General features: G+C 44.8%; 1 protein-coding gene across 2 annotated transcripts in view; it reads left to right on the top strand.

Moving 5' to 3' along the window:
* Positions 1–21,692, top strand: part of ptprt (protein tyrosine phosphatase receptor type T) — a 1,581,811-nt gene that overhangs the window by 1,283,666 nt on the left and 276,453 nt on the right. For both annotated transcript variants that reach the window (XM_038803435.1, XM_038803434.1), the window contains one exon: positions 21,391–21,420. In XM_038803435.1, coding sequence (XP_038659363.1) covers positions 21,391–21,420 — 30 coding nt within the window. The remainder of the gene's footprint in view (positions 1–21,390; positions 21,421–21,692) is intronic.

Raw genomic sequence — 21,692 nt, 5'->3', positions numbered from 1 at the left:
GTGACTTGGGCTTTTCCAAATTTACTTCTGGCTAGGTTTACCACCAAACCAGCCTCCTGAAGTCGATCGAATAACTCCATCAGATGTTTTAAATGTTCTTTCGACGTCTGGCTGAAAATTTCCAGATCGTCAAGGTATACCGGTAATCCTGAAACAACTTTGTTAATTAACCGTTGAAATGTGTCTGGGGCATTTTTCATGCCAAATGGCATAACTTTGAATTGGTACATACCATCTGGAGTCACAAAAGCTGAAATCTCCTTTGCCCTGTCAGACAAAGGTACCTTTAAGTAAATTGAATTTGGAAATAAAAGCTGATTGTCCCAGTTTCTCAATGCAATCCTCCAAACATGGGATAAGATAAGAGTCCGTTCTTGTAACTGCATTACCCTTTCTATAGTCCACACGCAACCGTTGGGTACCGTCTGGTTTAGGTGCCATCACTGTGGGTGAGCTCCATTGGCTGCAACACACTTCAATTATGCCATTTTTAAGCATACACTCAATCTTTTTGTTAACCTGTGCCAATTTTAAAGGGTTAAGTCTGTATGGATGCTGTTTGATTGAAACAGCATTTCCCACATCTGCATCATGTATAGCCATTTTAGTACTTCCCAATTCATCTCCACCAACTTGCCCATGTGATATCAATTACTCATTCAGGTCAGTCCGTTTTTCCTCTGGAAGGTAACACAACAACTTATTCCAATTTTTAAGAACATCCTCGTTTTCCAATTTAATTTGAGATTTGTCAAATTTCAAGTCATCTGGATTTGGTTCATCACTTTGAGTTAGAATCATTAAAACCTCCTCCTTTTGCTCTCCTTCCCTTTCAAAGTACCTTTTAAGCACATTCAAATGACACACTTGGTGAGTTTTCCTTCTATCTTGCATTCTTATCACATAATTCACCTCACTTAATTTATTTTCAACCTGATAAGGTCCACGAAACCTAGCTTTTAAAGGTTCACCTACCACTGGTAACAACGCTAAAATGTTATCTCCACTGGCAAATTTACGAATTTTAGATTTCTTGTCCGCTACCCGTTTCATCACATTTTGTGCACCTTTTAAATGCTGTCCAGCTAATTCACCTGCTCTATTTAATAATTCCCTAAACTTTGACATGTAATCCAATAATGTTACTTCCGATTGCTCACTCGCCAATTTTTCCTTAATCTATATTTAAGTGGTCCTCCTAGTTCATGACCAAAAATTAGTTCAAAAGGACTGAATTTGGTTGACTCATTAGGTGCATCGCTAATTGCAAACAGTACGAATGGAATTCCTTTATCCCAATCCTCTGGGTAATCTTGACAATAAGCCCTCAACATTGTCTTTAATATGTCATGCCACCTTTATAACGCTCCCTGCGATTCTGGGTGGTTTGCAGTTGATTTACATTGTTTTATTCCTCAGCTATCCATAACTTCTTTGAATAACCTTGAGGTAAAATGTGATCCTTGATCGATTGTATTTCTGTGGGTAGTCCATATCTAGTAAAGAAGTTAAGTAACTCCTCCACAATTTTTTAGCTGTAATATTATGTACTGGATGGCCTTTGGAATCTTGTAGACACATCCATTATAGTCAAAATATATTGTTTCCCACTTTTTGTTTGAGGAAGTGGTCTGACGCAATCAATTAGGACCCTTGGAAAAGGTTCCTCAAATGCTGGAATGGGTATTAAGGGTGCTGGTTTTATCACTGCTTGAGGTTTCCCTGTCACTTGACATGTGTTACATGATCGACAAAATTTAACTACATCTTTATGTCGTCCAGGCCAATAAAAATGTTTTTGGATTTTAACTTGAGTTTTCCTTATTCCCAAATGACCTCCCACTGGTACCTCATGTGCAACTCTCAACACCTCCTTTCTGTACCCTACCAGCAATACCACTTGATGAACTGCTGCCCACTTTTAATCCACCTGCATGGGTAAAGGTCTCCATTTTCTCATCAAGACATCACTTTTATGGCAGTAACACTCTGGTATACATGCAGATTCCTCTTCTGTGTATGCTTTCTGATAGATCCGGTTTATTTCTACATCTTTCTGTTGTAACTCCGCCAATTTTCCTGAACTAAAAATATCTGCCTCATCCTCCACCTGTTCTTTTCCTTTTTCAACCCTTTGATCAAAAATTGTTTCTGATAATTGCACTTCATCTTTATCTTCACTCTCTGATTTCTCCTCTTGTCTTAACCTGTGACTTTGTGACCTTGTTACAATCCGGAAAAATCCCAGGATATTCGTCCTTCAACACTTCAGTTGTCTGATTTCCACTGGGTTACCAACCACAGCACGCATCACTCCCACCTGCGATCCAGCTGTATCATTACCCAAGACAAACTGTATTCCTGGACAATATAGTTTCTCTATTACTCCTACTACCACTTCACCACTCTTCACTGGATTTTTCAACCTTACCTTATATAATGGGGTGCTATGTCTTTTCGTCCGACGTCATTTCGTCCAACGACACTTCGTCCACGTCTTTTGGTCCAACGTCTTTTTGTCCGCCCGTCTTTTGGTCCAACGTCACTTCGTCCAATTATCCAATTACAAATAGTTTAATTTAGTTTTTCAATGTTACTGCTCAAGGATCCTCTCCACCTATTTCGCCTCTTGATGTTGAGTTCTGCATTTGTGCTGCTTGATCTCCAGACATTATTAAGATAAGCTACAGGATATTCACCCATGTATGCTCCAGCGTGATGAGAGCCATTGTATCTGATGGAATATTTGATCATTTCAGACCTGTAATGTCAGAACCCACTGCCAACCAGAGGTTTTAATCACTCGACGAAAATCGAGTTTAAATCTGCTTCTTTCAGAACTGCACTCATTGTCTAAATCCAATTAGACTCCCACTTATATCTGTGTCTGTCGGAATTGTAGAATATCAAATCATCTTGTCCTCTCCCCATTATTCTCTCTCGGGTACAGTTCTGGAAATCTAACTTTTAGGGAATTTCGGGAATTTACAATTTACATCAATTTTAAGTAATTTCGAGAATTTTAAGTAATTAGTAAACTTTTAGATTTTTTAACTGCACTTTTAGATTTTTTAACTTTTTAACTGCATTTTTCAACTTGCATTTTACTTGCATTTTATCAATTACTTGCATTTTAACAATTAAATTCACTTGCTGTATTGTACTTGCATTTTATCAATTAAATGGTTTTATACGGAGTTAATTTGTAATTGGATAATTGGACGAAGTGACGTTGGACCAAAAGACGGGCGGACAAAAAGACGTTGGACCAAAAGACGTGGACGAAGTGTCGTTGGACGAAGTGACGTCGGACGAAAAGACGCGACACGATATAATGGAACACTGCTCTTCTCACCCTGAATTCCACATATTACCACCTTATCTGGCAACATTCTGCCCAAACTACATAACTCCTCATCTCTTACCATTAAAGATTGACTAGCTCCCTTACCCCTTAAAATTGTGACTTCTTTACCTGCTCGTTCTGGTACACATGAGTAAACTTTATCCACACAAGTAAATTCTTTAAAGAGATCTGGTACCTTCTTATCAATCACCTATTGAACAGGCTGTACAATCTTTTGCACCTCCTTCACTTCACTTGGGCTTTCCTTTACCACTTTAACAAACCCCACTGTCTTATCCTGTTTTACCATATTAGCCTTCCCAGTGCTTTTCTTCCACCACCAACACTGTGACTTTACTTGGCCGAGTTTATTACAGTGAAAATATTTTAAACTTTTCATGTCTCTTCCACCCTCCTAGATTCCTTTTTAATCTGAGGTACACTCTCCTTATTATCTCCCAACAGATCACCTTTACCTTTACCACTTGAGTATTTCTCATGTCCCCAGTTTCTATCCCTCACAGGCTGAAACTGATGTTGGAAACCAAACTTTGATTTTTGAACTAAATCATAATCATCTGCCATTTCTGCTGCTAATCTCATAGTTTTCACCCTCTGCTCTTCCACGTGAATTCTTACCACATCAGGAATTGAATTTTTAAACTCCTGTAAAAGTATAATTTCTCTGAGAGCTTCATACATTTGGTCTATTTTCAAAGCCATCATCCACCTATCAAAATTACTCTGTTTGATCCTTTCAAACTCCATGGGCGCGATTCTCCGCTCCCAGGAAAAATCGTGAAGGTCATCGTGAACTCGGCCAAGTTTCACGACGGCCTCGGTGCCCGCTCCTCTCACCGAATTCACCCCCACCCGGGGGGCTAGGAGCGTCGCTCCGTTATTCTCGGCCGCCGGGCCTTGACGCTTGCGTCAAGGCGGCGCGCCGAGAATGAAGCGACGGCGGCGCCTATGTGACATCAGCCGCGCATGTGCAGGTTGGCCGTGAAAAACGACGAGCGGCGATTCTTCCGAGCCGGGGTGGGGAGTGGGAGAATCGTGGGTGGCGCCAGGGGGTCATGAAATTAGTCGGGGGGCCCTCCTGCGATTCTCCTACCCGCCATGGGGAGTGGAGAATCGCGCCCCATGTATGTTTGACCAGGTTCTTTCCTTAAATTTCTAAACCTTTGTCTGTAGGCTTCAGGCACTAGTTCATGTGCACCTAAGATGAATTTTTTCACCTCCTCATATGAGTCAGATACCTCCTCCGGTAATGATGGAAACACTTCACTAGCTCCACCGACCAACTTTGTTTGAATCAGTAATACCCACATGTCCGGTGGCCATTTCATTTGTTTAACCACCTTCTCAAATGAAATGAAAAAGGCTTCTACCTCCTTCTCATCAAACCTCGGCAATGCTTAAATAGATCCCCACCAAGCCTTTGACTATGACGCTCTTTCTCACTATCCTCGTCAATGTCATCCAACTGTACGTTTCCCTTTACGTCCCCCAATTTTAACAGACTGTTATGTTTCATGCTCATTTTCTGAAGTTCAAACTCTCTCTTTTTCCCTTTCTTCTCTCTCTTTGTCCCTTTCCCCTCTCTTTTTCTTTTTCCCTGATCTGTATCTCCCTTTCTCTTTCTTTTTGCTCTGCTAGGGCCATTCTTTCTGTTTCTCTCATTTCATATTCAAGTTGCTTTAATTCTTTTTCATATTCAAGGTGCTTAACCTGCAACTGGATCTTTGCCATTTCCAATGAGTCAGACTGTATCTCGGGCAATTTTAAATGCTCAGCTATTGCTATAAGTACTTCAACTTTTCACATTTTGTCAGGTAATGTTAACTGCAATGTTTTTGCCAAATCTAAAAGTCTATTTTTAGTCTCTGTCCGTAAGGTACTGCGTGTGACCATCTCCACCCCCAAACACTTCTGAGCCTCTGAAAGAGCCATTGTCCACAACACACCCCCTACTTTAGCTATAATACCACACCTGAAAAGCACCCACAATATGCTCACCCCTCACTGTCTTTAAGTTCACTAAACCAATGCAATAGATAGACTTTTATCCCCCTCGAGTCGCCAATTTGTTATGGGCCAGGGTTTAGAGAACGCCAAAGTGTATCATGGAGTTCACCTGACCCACAACTTTTAATAGATTGTGGTATAGGGAGCACACTTCCACTCCACAGGTGTGGTGCAAACAGAGCTTTGCGGTACTTTTAAATGAAAACAATGTTTATTTATGAAACCAGTTAACGCTTTATAAACCCACAGTAAACATCTCAACAACTATCAACACCAATACATCCTCAAAGAATACAGCACTCGATAGATAACCATTAACAAATTCCCAAACAACATCCAGCAGACAAAAGACCCTATTTAACACAGAGATCAGATTTAAATTCACTACTGAGCACTTTGAAATCACCAATTGATTTGGAGACAGTCCTTAGTGTGCAGAGAGATCCTTATGCAGCTCCTTACTTTGCCTGCAACTATCCACCTCTCAAAACGAAACTAACCACACCCAAGGCTTTTTACACGTACATAAAAAGCAAGAGGGTAGCCAGGGAAAGGGTTGGCCCACTGAAGGATAGGCAAGGGAATCTATGTGTGGAGCCAGAGGAAATGGGCGAGGTACTAAATGAATACTTTGCATCAGAATTCACCAAAGAGAAGGAATTGGTGGATGTTGAGTCTGGAGAAGGGTGTGTAGATAGCCTGGGTCACATTGAGATCCAAAAAGACGAGATGTTGGGCGTCTTGAAAAATATTAAGGTAGATAAGTCCCCAGGGCTGGATGGGATCTACCCCAGAATACTGAAGTAGGCTAGAGAGGAAATTGCTGAGGCCTTGACAGAAATCTTTGGATCCTCACTGTCTTCAGGTGATGTCCTGGAGGACTGGAGAATAGCCAATGTTGTTCCTTTGTTTAAGAAGGGTAGCAAGGATAATCCAGGGAACTACAGGCCGGTGAGCCTTACATCAGTGGTAGGGAAATTAATGGAGAGAATTCTTTGAGACAGGATCTACTCCCATTTGGAAGCAAATGGACGTATTAGTGAGAGGCAGCATGGTTTTGTAAAGGGGAGGTCATGTATCACTAACTTGATAGAGTTTTTCGAAGAGGTCACAAAGATGATTGATGCAGGTAGGGCAGTGGATGTTGTCTCTTTAGACTTCAGTAAGGCCTTTGACAAGGTCCCTCATGGTAGACTGGTACAAAAGGTGAAGTCACACAGGATCAGGGGTGAGCTAGCAAGGTGAATACAGAACTGGCTAGGTCATAGAAGGCAGAGAGCAGCAATGGAAGGGTGCTTTTCTGATTGGAAGGCTGTGACTAGTGGGGTTCCACAGGCATCAGTGCTGGGACCTTTGCTGTTTGTAGTATATATAAATGATTTGGAGGGAAATGTAACTGGTCTGATGAGTAAGTTTGCCGATGACACAAAGGTTGGTGGAATTGCGGATTGCGATGAGGACTGTCAGAGGATACAGCAGAATTTAGATCATTTGGAAACTTGGGCAGGGAGATGGCAGATGGAGTTTAATCTGGACAAATGTGAGGTAATGCATTTTGGGAGGTCTAATGCAAGTAGGGAATATACAATGAATGGTAGAACCCTCAAGGGTATTGAAAGTCAGAAAGATCTAGGTGTACAGGTCCACAGCTCACTGACAGGGGCAACAGAGGTGGAGAAGGTAGTCAAGAAGGCATACGGCATGCTTGCCTTCATTGGCCGGGGCATTGAGTATAAAAATTGGCAAGTCATGTTGCAGCTGTATAGAACCTTAGTTAGGCCACACTTGGAGTACAGTGTTCAATTCTGGTCGCCACACTACCAGAAGGATGTGGAGGCTTTAGAAGAGGCAGAAGAGATTTACCAGGATGTTGCCTGGTATGGAGGGCATTAGCTCTGAGGAGCGGTTGAATAAACTCGGTTTGTTCTCACTGGAACGATGGAAGTTGAGGGGCGACCTGATAGAGGTCTACAAAATTATAAGGGGCATAGACAAAGTAGATAGTCAGAGGCTTTTCCCCAGGGTAGAGGGGTCAATTACTAGGGGCAGAGGTTTAAGGTGCGAGAGGCAAAGTACAGAGTAGATGTACGAGGTAGGTTTTTTACACAGAGGGTAGTGGGTGCCTGGAACTCGTTGCCGGAGGAGGTAGTGGAAGCAGGACGATAGTGACGTTTAAGGGGCATCTTGATAAATATATGAATAGGATGGGAATAGAGGGATACGGACCCAGGAAATGTTGTAGTTTAGTCGGGCAGCACGGTCGGCACAGGCTTGGAGGGCCGAAGGGCCTGTTCCTGTGCTGTACTTTTCTTTGTTCTTTGTTCTTTTTCTGTAGCAAACAGCCTAAAACGAAAGCAAAGCAGACAGACAGCCCAGCTCCATCCACTCTCTGACATCACTGCAGCTCGCTAATAAACACCTATTTCTTTAAGGTACATCCAGTACAGCTATTTTATAAACCCCCATTTCTTAAAAGGTACTCTCACATGAATCAGGCATAATGCAGCTTTAAGGGATTTAGTAAAGTCAAGCCCACAGCAACTCTTTAGAATTTGGCTCAAATTTTGTCCAGTGACTTTTTTCCTTCGCTGTCAAGAAGTGTTCGTTGATTCCCTCGATGTGACAGTGAACAAATGCACTGACTGGTAGTGAAACTGAGAAACCGTGTTGTCAAGGAGGGCTCATCCATTGCATGGTTTCAGGCAGTTGATTTCAAGAAGAACAGTGCAATGGTGCATTAAATCTCTAAGCCCCAACCAGCAGGGTAGGATTGAGGAGAACTCATCCAGGGTTCTTGTTTCTGATAGTTTTTCCAGTGAATCCTGATGGAAGTTAGACCCAGGTACAGGTCAGGCCAGGACAGGATCTGACTAGGCCATGGATCCCGTCATCATCATTAAAGAAAAGCCATGCTGACACTCAATGTCAGAGTTTATGCACAAACAATAAACACTTAGACAATACATTTGATGACAGCTGATGCCTATCGAACAGTATCCCTGGAGTCGGTGGCTTAAAGATTGATTTAAGTCACACCAGCCACTGTAAAATGAGCGTACAGAATGGCGGGTGGTATGCATATTCTACCTAGAAGTGCACCAATATTAATGAAAGCAGGAAAGATTGCGCTGCAGTCAAAGACCATTGTTGGCTTCCACTCAAGCCTCTCTGAATCGTCACCCTTGACCCCACCCCTCCCCACCTCCCACCACCTGCCACTGCTGGTCACACAGCAGGCTGATTGGCTGATGAGGGTGCCTGGGAAAACATGGCACGCAACCGAAACTCGACCCTCTAATTTGAAGGAGGCCTCAAGGCCAATATCAAGGGCGGGTTCTCCGTAGCCCCGCGCCAAAATTGCGTTTGGCGCAGGGTTGGAGAATCGATGTTCACGCGGGAATCGTGCCCGGTGCCACTCCCGCGATTCTCCGGTCCCTAGAGAATCAGTCGCGCACAGATTATGCGGCGGTGCTGGGGGGCAATTCACAGAGTTCCCCCCAGCGATTCTCCGGGCAAAACTGGCTGAATTCCCGACGGCGTGGTTCTAACCATGTTTGGCCGGTCGGGAACCTCGGGTGGCGGGCAGACTCAGTCCGCGGCCGCCCTTGTGGGGGGTGGGGGCATCAAGTACCGGGGGGGGGGGGGGGGGGGGGGCGGCTCCTTATGGGGGCCGGGTCGTTGATTGGGCGTGGTATATGTAGCGGCGCGGGTCCGATCACTGGGACCTTATTTCCTTGTCCAGGTCCGCCAGCTGAGTCTGCCATCGCGTTCGGCGAGGCCGCTTGAAGCCACCACTGTGCGCATGCGCGGACTCGGAACTGGAATTGCGAGGGCCCATATCCGCAGCTGAAGCTGCGAGAAGTGCTCCAGGGCCCTGCCAGCCCCCTGCAGGTAGGTGAATAGCTGCTAATATTTTTAAGGAATCTCCAGAGTAAATCTCCAGCGTTTTTAGGTTGGCGTGGGGGCATAGCCCCATTTTTGGAGAATCCAGCCCCAGATGTATCTCGCACCTACATGTTCCAGCACAATGATTGCTCCTAATTGGGATAGAAACTGAAATACTAGCTATCCACATGTGTGAATTTACACCTGTTAGTCGGAGCTTTACATGTTTGTAACTATTTTTGAGGAGAAAGTTCCATTCAAAGATGTTTAGTCACATGTTTGTGCAGTTACTCAACATCAGATTCACAGTGCAATGTCCCTTCACCATTTGCATATTCCTGTAATTTTCTACATTCATACTGAATTTTGGATTACATTTTCTATGATAGCATTGTTAGAATGCTAGTGTAGGTGTGTTGGAGATTTTGGGGAGTGGCTGTCTCTGATCACTGGCCCAGAAATATGTGCGTGTTGATCCTGGAAAGGTGTGTTCAATCTCAACGGTGTCAGATCCTAGGGTGGGCAAGAGTGGGGAGTCCAATTCCATGGATGGGTATCTAATTTTACTGGGGGTTGGGGAAGAGGCATGTTGGACAACAGAAGCCAGGGCGGAGGTGCGGAGACTGGGAACAGAGGCCTCAGGAGGGGCCTTGTTTGGGAGGTTGGAGGTCTTGGGGAGCAAATTGAAAAACTCAAGGGTAGGTCAGAGGCCATTTGGGAAGATTGCATTGCTTAGAAGCTTTGTGGGGAGGTCAATGGCTTTTGAGGGGAAATTGGAAGAATTGGGGAGGAAGCAATTTTTGATTACTCAAGAATGTGGAATCATGCAGCAAACTGGAAAGGCACTTACCTCCTGGATCAATGAGTTCTCACCTTGATATTGTCATCAAATTTTCCAGGGACCATAATACATGGCTGGCCAGATTTAAGTGCATTCCAGGAGAAGTCATGCAAACTCATCATAATATTTAAAATGACAACTCCATTAAGCGAATTTGTCATCCACCTCCTGTCCTTTGTCCCTAAAACCAGAAATGGGGCCAGGATTCCATTTTCTATCATTTAAACCTCAGACCCAACACAAGCTCGTCCAATTGTTAGGGTTAAACCTCTATCCCCCATCCACCCATCCCACCCCTGCTCCACCCACCCCCACCCCCACCCCCCGAACAAAGTGGCCACACAAAATTAGCTCATGCTGAACTAAATACAGAAATCACCTAAATGGTCTTGGAATTGATGTCAGAACAATGATTAAACTTTTTGCTTCGCTACTAATGGAGATAAGCATACATGTAAATATTGGACTTGTCCTCATCCCAAAGAATATACTTATATATGCACAGATTGCCACACTGCTGTAAGTGTTGTTTTTGAAGAATTTGACATTGTCATTTAGATTTATGGCTCTGTTGTTTGGTTCAGAGTAGGATTAAATTGAACACTGAGCCAAACTCAATTTAATAGCCCCAACTGGTTTACAGACAAAACATGTGTTCCACATCGTGGTGAAAATGTAATTTTGGATTGGAGCAAAACAATTTTTTTTAATGGGATCAGCAATCATGCTGCCAGTTTGTGCTGGAGCGCATTGTCCCGATAAATGTTAGAGTGCAGCACTCTTGCCTCTGAATTTGAAAACTGTAGATTTAAAATCTGTCCAATGCTTGGGAACATTATCTGGGCTGATACATTTGTGCATCTTTGAGAGAGTGCTGCTTTATCTTCAGTGAATCTTTTGGATTGTAAACTGGGTCCTAATACATTACTTAAAGGAAAGGAAATTTTCCTGGCCAACACTTTCCCCTCAACTAGTAGTATTCCAATCAGATGTGCTGGTCATTTATTTTAAAAGGTTGTTACATGCAAATTACCTGCCACATTTGTGACAGCGATTTTATAAGGAAGTCATTAAACATGAAGCACTTTGGTATGTTTTGTAGACCTGACAAGGCACTTTGCAACTGCATGTTGCTTCTTTCCCTTCTTAAAGGTGTTAATGTTACTTCAAAGATTTCACATTTTACCCTTAATTTCCCTATAAACTGGAGTGGGGGGGGGGACTCTGTAACTTCTAGAAATAAAAATGCTGTAAATGCACAGCAGGCTCATCAGTATCTGAAAAGAGAGAGGACAGGTTCACATTTTATGTATGAAAAAGCTAAGCTGCCTTTATTTGTACAAACATTGATGGGCCTCTGAATGTTTCTATCAGTTTCTGACCGTATTTCCAGATGATAACTGATGAGGCCATTAGCAAACTAATTTTGCTTTTCATAAAATAATAAGCAAGCCAGGGGTCATTGTTCACTTTAGCTTAAAAACTCAGACATACAGGGCGCGATTCTCTGCTACCCACGACGGGTCGGAGAATAGCGGGAAGGCCTTCCCGACATTTTTCCTGCCCTCCCGCTATTCTCCCCCCCCCCCCCCCCCCCCCCCCCCATGGCCGCAAAGTGCCGTCCCGGACAACCATGGCACCGATTGGCATGGCCCAAGGGTGGCATGGGCCTGCGATCGGTGGGCACCGATCGCGGGCAGCAGGTCCGATACCCGCGCACTATTTGTTCCTCCGCGGCCCCGCAGGATCAGTCCGCGGGGCAGCTGAGGGGCATGACGGCCCGTGCATGCGCGGGTTTGACGCTTCTGCGTGATGATGTCATCCGCGCATGCGCGGGTTGGAGCCGTCCAACCCGCGCATGCGCGGCTGATGTCATCGTGCGTGTTGGCCGCCGTGACGCTTGGCGCGCGGACTTAGCGACGGTTGCTAAGCCCGCGATGCCGTGCTTCACGGGACCGCGCTGCTAGCCCCGCCCGGGGGGAGAATCGGGTCCTGGGAGGGGGCGCAGAGGCCAGTTTCACGGCAGCCTTTACGACTCTCCGCATTTGCGGAGAATCGCTCCCACAGAGCGAGATTCTCCGACCTCCCGCCAGGTCGGAGAATCACTGGGGGGGGAAGCGTGAATCCCGCCCCCGCTGTCCGCCGAATTCTCCAGTACCGGAGATTCAGCAGTGGCAGGAATCGCGCTGTGCCGGTCGGCGGCTGCTCACAGCCCCCCCCCCCCCCCCCGGTGATTCTCCGGCCCACAATGGGCCAAAGTCCTGCTGGTTTTTGCCAGTCCCGCCGGCGTAGATTAGACTAGGTCCCTTACCAATGGGACCTGGCGGCGCGGGCGGGCTCTGGGGTCTGGGGGGTGCGGGGGCGATCTGGCCCCGGGGGATGCCCTCACGGTGGCCTGGCCCGCGATCGGGGCCCACCGATCCGCGGGCGGGCCTGTGCCGTGGGGGCACTCTTTTCCTGACGCTCCCGCGCATGCGCGGACTCACCCCGGCCGGCGGAGTCCCTTCGGCCCCGGCTGGCGTGGCGCCGAAGGCCTTCCACGGCAGCCGGTGGGGCGCAAACCACTCCGGCGATGGCCTAGCCCCTGAAGGCGCGGAGTATTCCGCAACTTTGGGGCAGGCCGACGACGGAGTGGTTCACGCCACTCCGTCCCGCCTGGACCTCCCGCCCCGCCGGGTACGGGAGAATCCTGCCCACATTCTTGTGAAGTAAGACTGCCTGAATACAGCCATGGTCATTCTATTTACAATCTCCAGTGGACAGATCGCCACTCAATATGACGTGGAATATAGTCACATAAATTAACTATTAAAAACTTGCAAAGAAGTGAGCTAAAATTATTGTGCGCTAGGCCAGTGAAGGAATGCATACGATATTACTTTTATATTTTAATGCAACGATTTAGTCACTTTAAGTGTGATAGCATAGCAGAAAAAATAGTGCTGTACGACAACATTAAGTATTTGTCTGCTTATATTAAAATAACTGGGTGCATTTTATAAAGCATAATGTTTGCACTCTGGCACAAATTGGAAGCTTTTGCAATGGTGCAAACTGCAATTACAAGATGTAAGTAGAATGACAGATCATAGGTAGATGATAGGCGGAGTCTTCTCCCCTCACAGATGGCGAGCTTGGAGCTGGGAAGGGCGAGATGGTGGAAAACTGGAACACTGCCTCTTTCCCCCTTCTGCTAGAATTAGGTCATGGAAGGGAAAGTCCATGTTCGACCTTCCGGCCGCGCTGCCAATTTAAGCCCTAATGTGGCCAAGTAATGGTCACTTGAAGGGCTCACCCCACCAGCGCTGGAATAAACTCATTTACCGGCGGGCCTGTTGCCAAGCAGGGTGCACGGCAACTAAAACCATGTGACCAGCTTGTCACCACCTGGAGAAGAAACGGGGAAATCCCTTTACCAAAGGCATTCAGTGCCAGATCAAGGGTCTGAACATTGGAAAGGGAGGGCTCTACTGGGTGCCACCCCACTGCCCTTGCTTCTGACCCGCCCTATTCCCATCTCTCACACCTGCACCCTGCAAAACCCTCCCCACTACCTGTGGTCTGGGTCTCTGCAATGGAACTCCAATACATGTACTTCCAGCAGCAGCCACAGCACCCCTAGTGCTGGTCCTGATTATAAGAGCTGTTCGCCTTTGATTGCCTGGCAGCTCACAGTAGACGAGACTTCCACTTGTGGGGTTCTGATTTCAGGGGAAGGCCTCATCATTGTCTGAATGGCTTGTGGTGGGTTGTCCTTCCCAAAAAGATGCAGGCGAGACAATGATGCCTCAACAAGATTCCGCCCTGATGGTGGATGGCACTGAACAGAATGATTGGGCAAATACCTGGAGCTAAAATGTTATCAACCTATCTCCAACCTACACTTTCTTTGGACACAGGGGCACAGATTTCTGCTCCTGGGTCAGGTGCACAGAACAATTCCCACTCCACAAATCTGAACTGGCTATCTGCATGTCCGATTTCCAGTCCAGGGATGTGGTCTGGATCAGACACTGGGGTGGGCGCCCCCGGAACAACTGAAGAGGATGCTGGGTAAAGCGGTGCGCTGGGAGGGAGGCCCAGCTTGAGGCTCCGGCATTCTGTCCAAAGCTTAAAAATAAACATTAGAGCAGGAAACATCCCTCCAGTCCTCATGCCCACCACCACCTCACCACATGTTCACCATGCCTCATCTTGGCCAAGCCACACCACCTCATTCTCCCTACCCACCCCCATAACTTTTCAAACCCTCCATGGATCTTTGCGCTCACACCCCCTACCCTCCACCCTCATGTCTAATATCAGCCCCTGTGTCAACTCATGCCAATCCTTGTCCCACACCCACCACCTTTTACCCTTACAACTGCTGTGCCATCTCACCCAGTACCCACCATGGGCAGTTCCCATGCACAGATGAGATAAAATAAAGTTCTATAAATTAAAGTTCTAATTGTCTATTGCAGACTTTGCTGTTGTGTAACTATATTAGAATGAAACAGCCACCTTCATTATTACATTTAGATTCCTTCAACTAAATAAAGCCTTATACCAGCAAACATTTCATTCAAGTACGTAATTCCTTTTCACAACAAGATGTTTCACGCTATCATTCCTTTATTAACACGCCATTCTTTTCAATGATTTACAGGGCAAAGCTTTTAAATGCCTTGATAGAATCCCTTTACAACTCCCTTTGATAGGTCCCATTGACAGGTTCCTATTGCTTATGGTCTTATGGACAGTTGCTTCTGATAGATTTGACAGTCAATTTTGACAAGCCTGCTGACACTTCCAATTAAATTGGACAGAAATTAGTTTATGGGCATTTTACCTACTTCAAACAATTTCAAAGGACACCAGATCCTCCCCTCCAAAGATGTCTCGGGACTAGCTCCAAAGGGGTATCGTACCTCTCCTGGTGATCCAAATGAATCCACAAAGTTCAACCTGTTCTTACCAAGCCTATTTTGCACACTCTGGGTTTTGCACACCTGGCCTACCAAGTTCTCACTTCAGTGGAAGCAGCTGATAATTTAAGTGGCCAGCTGTCTCTGTAAACGAGACATGCACAAAACTTACCCTGTCCCCAACCCCACAAAAATGGGAAGTGGCGTGTTTGGCATTGGGATTTTCAGGCATTTCTGCTATGTTTTGCATGATGGAGCCTCTCTCTGGTGTGTCAAAATGCTGGACCCAGGAGTGCTCAGTGGGAGTAGAGGTCACAGATGGGACTGTAGCACTGAGAAGGTGTAATTTGTATTTACCCTTCTATGTCATTCAGTTGCTTTTGTGTGAGTGTGAGTGTGGCTGTGCTTGATGCGGTGTAATGCCCCTGAAGCTATAAGTCCCTGGGGACAGACTAGCAACCTGTTCCAGGAATAATTAGCTACAGAACAGACAAAAGCCTGACCTATGCACTGTCAGAGTCTGGAAAGGTTGAGGGAGAGAGAGATGCTATTCAGTGACGTTACTTGCAAGGAAGCAAGGACCTGCTGTTCAGCCATGAAGAAAGCAAAGATCATAATTTCAACACCTCCACTCCAGCATTTACTAGAATGTGTCATTGAAAAGATCTAGAGGCACTTACATTCAAAATTTGAGTGTTTATAATTGGTCCGCTTAATGCAACAACTTTGGGAGCAGAGTTCACGACAGCTAATGACTGACCTGCGAATAGCACTTGGCAACTGAAAGCATATTGTAATGCAGTTGTTCAGCAGATTACTCGAAATAACACATTTACTCAATGTAGGGAGCCCTTCATTCTCTCTGCTGTACGGTGTACACGCTTAGCATGCACATACAAAGATGAGTAGCCAGTACTTCAATGTCATAGCTTGATATTTAAATTGATGAAAAAAGCTGTGTGTGAAGCAAAACTGGGAACTGAGTTGCACTAATGTGTAATCTACCAAATACATTTTAAGTCAATTTAATGTGACAGATAAATGGTTCTCTGTTAAACCAGCTGGTTCTCTGTTAAACCAGCTGGTTCTCTCCCTTGGCTATCACGCTTTGCTGGGTATTTAATCATTGATCGGCTCTGCTGCCAGTGCTACTAATGACCATTTAACATTTGCACTGTCCTTGATGAAGATGTCACTTTGAAAGTGTTTGGCGTTCAATTGTACTCACTAAGTACTTAGCTAAAGGCTTCCTTGGGATATTAATGGCCCCTAAGCAAAATGAATAGATTCTGGCAGAGAAGAGAGTCTCCAGCGGCAGGTTAAAAATTCTTTCTGCAGACATGTACCTGCTTCCTGAGCTCTTCAGAATCCCTGAACACGGGACAAGAATGGAAATACAAGTCACATCTGCCAAGATCTAGTGGCCCACCCTCCTCCCGTCCCAACCTCACCCCCTTTCAGTGCCACAAATTCTGAAGGTTTCTCCCCCCATTGTCATATCCAACTTATCTCTGGACCAACCCCGAGGAGAATTCCTGAGGGAACCCAGACTTGCTGCTTAGGTGGTGATTTTCCGAGGATCAAAAGAACTGAATCCTAAAATATAGGTGACCTAGATTGGTATTTGTTTTGGTTAACTTGTGAGCAGATTGCACCATTGATGCAATGCATGATGTTTACGGTTGGAATGTTATCATGGTACTTTTTGGGTGAAAACATGTGGTAAAATACCAAAAGGCATGGAAACTGGAGCAAAAAAAAGAAAAGCCACAGGCAGACTTTCAGGAAACCAAATTACCTTTTGGTTGCTCCGCTCCCTCTATCTCTTTACCTCCTTCACTCACTTATTTTTTTTATTTAGTATAGAATAGAAAGCTTATTTACTGCCCAATAAAGCTCAGAGCAGATATCCCTACAAAAGCTTCAATATAGCTGGTGGTTTGCAACCCTTTTCCTATTTTCCAAAATAGTGAAATTTACAATGGTTCTCAGCACAGAAAGACTATGTCCTAAGTCTGCATTTGTTTACATCACAAATGTCATACAGATTGTTGTCATGATGTGGAGATGCCGGCGTTGGACTGGGGTGAGCACAGTAAGAAGTCTTACAACACCAGGTTAAAGTCCAACAGGTTTGTTTCAAACACGAGCTTTCGGAGCACGGCTCCTTCTTCAGGTGAATGCTGAAGAAGGAGCCGTGCTCCGAAAGCTCGTGTTTGAAACAAACCTGTTGGACTTTAACCTGGTGTTGTAAGACTTCTTACTATACAGATTGTTGTGATATATCTACAATGGAGTTAGTCCCAATCCTTGAATAAGAACCATATGGTCACTCATTAGTTGTCTGTTCAGTATTTGCATATCTCCTTGTAGTATTACTTGTAACGTTTATGATTTCACTAAATGGAAAATGTATCTTTAGAGGCTCAGTAGCGCGTCACAGCACAATGATGTTCTGAGTCACATAGTGACACGATGTAGAATTACATAGAATTACATGAAGCACATGGCACAGAAAGAGGCCACGCAGGTGAACGAGTCCATTTAATCTCTACCCAAACCTTCTCCCATCTTTCCTCATCTGACTCTGTTGCCATCACCCTCTGTTGTCTTCTCCTACATCTGCTTTACTCCCTTCCTCTTACATTTATCTGCACTACTGGCCTCACCCTTCAGTGTAGTAGTGAGTTCCACGTGTTCACCTCTAGTTTTGCTCTTCCAAATGAAGGGGCTGGATTTTCAATGCAGGTCAGGAATTCCAGGCCCCAAACCCAGACTGAGCTGCATTGCACCTGTGGAGCCACCTACAAATTCAAATGGCCCAGGTTCACACCCAGTTATAGCTGCCAAGCACTTCGAGGAGATGGCAGCAGCCTGCCCTCAGGCTCACCTAGTGCCAGTGACAAAGTAACGTTGCAGCTATTGTTGCTCTTGCCTTGTTGATTTTTGCAGGTAACTCCTGTGAAGGTGTTAAGGTCAACAAAAACAGACAGAAGGCTACCGCAACAATACAAGGGTCAGCAATCAGGCTGACGCTAGTTGGTCCCCCTCAAAACTCTCTCCAAAGAAATGTATTTGTGCCCTGCTACGACAGCTGTGCACTGACACCAAATCCATAGAATCGTTACAGTGCAAAGAAGGCCATTCGGCCCATCAAGACTGCACTGACCCACTGAAAGAGCACTCTCTCCAAGCCCACTTTCCCGCCCTATCCCCGTAACCCAGTGACCCCACCTAACCTTTGGACACAAAGGGACAATCCAACTAACCTACACATTTTTGGACTGTGGAAGAAAACTAGGAGGAAACTCAACCAGACACAGGGTGAACGTGCAAACTCCACACAGACAGTACCCAAGGCTGGAATTGAACCCGAGTCCCTGGCGCTGTGAGACAGCAGTGTTAACCACTGTGCCACCTTATTCTGGTTCCTCAGGAACATTTTTGAAAATTTCTTTCCATTCTGGACAGGCTCCTTAACAAGCTCCATAAGGAAATTAAGAAACCAATAATTAGCATCCCCTCCACCGGTCCATTGAAAATTTGAAACTGCCCCTGAGGGGTGGGGTGCCAATAGGACTTTAGGGTCTGGCTTGTTGATGGTAACCGTCACCAAAACAAAATACCAACTGGGGGGGGCAGGTATTTGTTCACAGATAAAAGAGAAGATGGGTACACAAACCACTCAGAGGGGGTTACAAGCCACTTTGACCACATTCAACAGTGGAAATTGTAGAGACCTGGATGAGGGATACCTGCTATCAATTCAACCAAAAGAATGGTACATGGCGCAAGGAGGCAAAGGAATGGGGATCAAAACAAAACAACGCAAAGAAGGTCGCTAAATTTTTGTAATTCATTTAATCTTAAGTAAATAAATAAATAAATAAAGAGAAAGTAATTGCCTGGGTAAGTAATGGGCGGGATTCACTTGGTAACATCGTTGATGAGGAGCATCCCAAAGAGGATCTGTAGCAAACAGAAGAAATTAGCTTTTCGGCCTGTAATGTGCTGTACCAAATGATTTCAAAGCAATATATACAGACCTACCAATGCCCCGTTCTTTGAATCAAGGTCAGTCTGTCCCCCACAATTGTTGTCACTGGAATGGCCTAGCATAAAGATACCAAATTAAGGGCGCAATTCAACTAATTAGGAACAAAGTTCCACAGCAAGCACGTTTAGCCACCGAGAAACACACAGCTATACAACACGATTCCCCCTTCCCCCAGTCTGAAGGCACTGTGAGAGGGTCCCAGCCCACCCCCCAACACCCACACAGGACACCCCCAGCCCAATCATACAAAAATGCCAAATTAGCAGTGTCCATGCCAGCGTGCAATGTCACCTGGGCACCGTCAGTCTGGCACCCAGTTGGCACAATGCCAGGCTGGCACTGCCAGGGTGCCCAGATGGCACCAGCAGTGCCTGGGCACCACCCTGCCCAAAGGGCATACAGCTGAGGGCCTCCGATCCCCTGGGAGACCCCCATGAGTGCCATTTCATATGGTCCCCATTTGTGGAGACCAGTACCAAATGCCGCTTGGCCAATGTCTCCAAGGTGAAAGAGGATAGATCCGAACTCCTCAGGTACCTCAGATATCTACACATTAAAGTGAGACTAGCTGTCTCGCTTTAATATGCAGATTTGCCACAATGGGCGGGATTCACATCACCACGCCTCACGAGATCGTGTTAGATCTCGCAAAGCATTGTGAGCCAGGTAGATCCCGAACCAGGGTCTCCTGGCTTTTGCTAGACATGCGGCGAGCTGACTTTCAGACGCAGCTTGGCGATTGGATCGCGCCCTAAGGCTCCTGAAGCAGTCCATAAAACAGGCATTTTATTACAACATCAAACATTCTATATAAAGAGGGAGTACTTTACACAAAAATACGTCCCTGTTTTTCCTTTGCCTTTATGTGAGATAGCAGAAACAGGAAAATAACCAGCTTTAGCTCCAAATAACGAATGAAGAGTGTGAAAATTCAATCACAAATGATGTAGCTCATGGAAAGATCAATTGACTAGGCTGGTAATCATGCAGTGGAAGAATTGATTTAATCAGTTTTTGCAGGAAGTCTCCAGAGTTTGCCACTAGTACGGTTTACAGAGGTTACTGGGAAAAATGACTCAAAACTATTTTGGTGCTGCGCAGGAAATAAAATAAACAGGACTGAAACTTTAGATCTAATCTAATTGAGAAGCTTTTCAGATGTGCAGAGCATTGTGATATTTCTTTTACATCCCACTACCCCATACCTATTCAGCTCCAAACCATTGTTCATTGTTGTGTAAACCAGCAAGTAGATTACTGTGTCCTTCATTAGGTATTATTCTCGTATTGACGAGGAGTAGAATTTTGATGAAATGATGCATCATTTTTCCCGACGACTAGTTCAGAACTGTTAAAGTATAAATGTAAATGTCGCCATGATTCCAATTTCTCCGAGGGAAGAGCTGACTAGTGGTGATTTAACCTGAGGGTCACCACACCTCAGGCGATGGGCAAGGTTGAGAAGGCGGGGCCTTCATGAATAACCTCAGTTGTAAAAGGAAATGAATCCAGGCTGTTGGTTTTGCTCCGCATCATGGACCAGCCATCCTGCCAACCCAGCTAACCGACCCCCTAGTGCATTGCTTAACAAGTTAGTGCACAGAGTTGACATTTCAGCAAGTTAGTATGTTTGTTTTACTAAGTAGCTGTGTGTCATCTCTTTCATTCCAAAACTCAATTAACCTTTATTTAGTCTTTATTTTCACATTAAATACAAATTATTAATTTATTTTACTCATGGGAGATATGCCTGCTTACTTGGATGCATAGTTTAATTTTGAGGCTTCTTTGGAGCAATGCAATTTGCTTACAACACCTTCACAGTGCATTTAGTACAATTATATGAAGAGTCATCCACTTTTATTTCACTTGGGGGAGTCGGCAGGAGTGGTATGAGATTGGTTTGACTCCCACCTTCCGTTACAGTAATCATGCTATCCTCTATGGTTACTTCTCTGTCAGATTTTTTTTAACAATCCTTAGGATAATATAACTATAATACATCAAGCTTCTCAGAAGTCATTAATACAAGAGTGACTGCAGTCCATTTTAACCTTTGTGCCATTCCCTTCAAATTATTCTCAGTAAAATAAAAGAACTAAACAATGGTTCCATCAGACAGATAAACAACGCAGATATATTACTTTAGTATTTGACATGTTATTTGCACTTTTGTCACAACAAACTTCAAGGTGACTTTGACATTATCTGTATAATCCTAATCCCCTGATTTTTACTATGCAAATTCCTTAATAACTTATTTTCTTATTTTTCCCTTTCATTGCTTTCCCATCCATTTATCCCTTCAACTGTTCACGCATGGCAGGAGGAGTGCTTATTCCTACTCATATTACCTGTAAGTATCAGCTCAAGTAGAAATTTCCCTTCACTAGTCTCCATGCTCTTCTTATACCCAAACAAAGCTTCTTAGAGTAGACAGCTCGACTATTTACAGAACTTAGAAGCATTTGTAAACGCATAAGGCATTCTTAAAAGTGTGTTTTAATATATTCTAATGTTTGATTTGACATCATTTACAATTGTAGAATGTTTTATAACTTTCTAGCTAAATAGCATAATGTTGAAAGGTTACAGAAAACCTTCACCAGCAGAAATATTTATCACTAC

Source organism: Scyliorhinus canicula, chromosome 7 (assembly GCF_902713615.1).
Source record: "Scyliorhinus canicula chromosome 7, sScyCan1.1, whole genome shotgun sequence".
Classification (NCBI taxonomy): Eukaryota; Metazoa; Chordata; class Chondrichthyes; order Carcharhiniformes; family Scyliorhinidae; genus Scyliorhinus; species Scyliorhinus canicula.
This window is presented reverse-complemented; position numbering and strand designations above follow the sequence as displayed.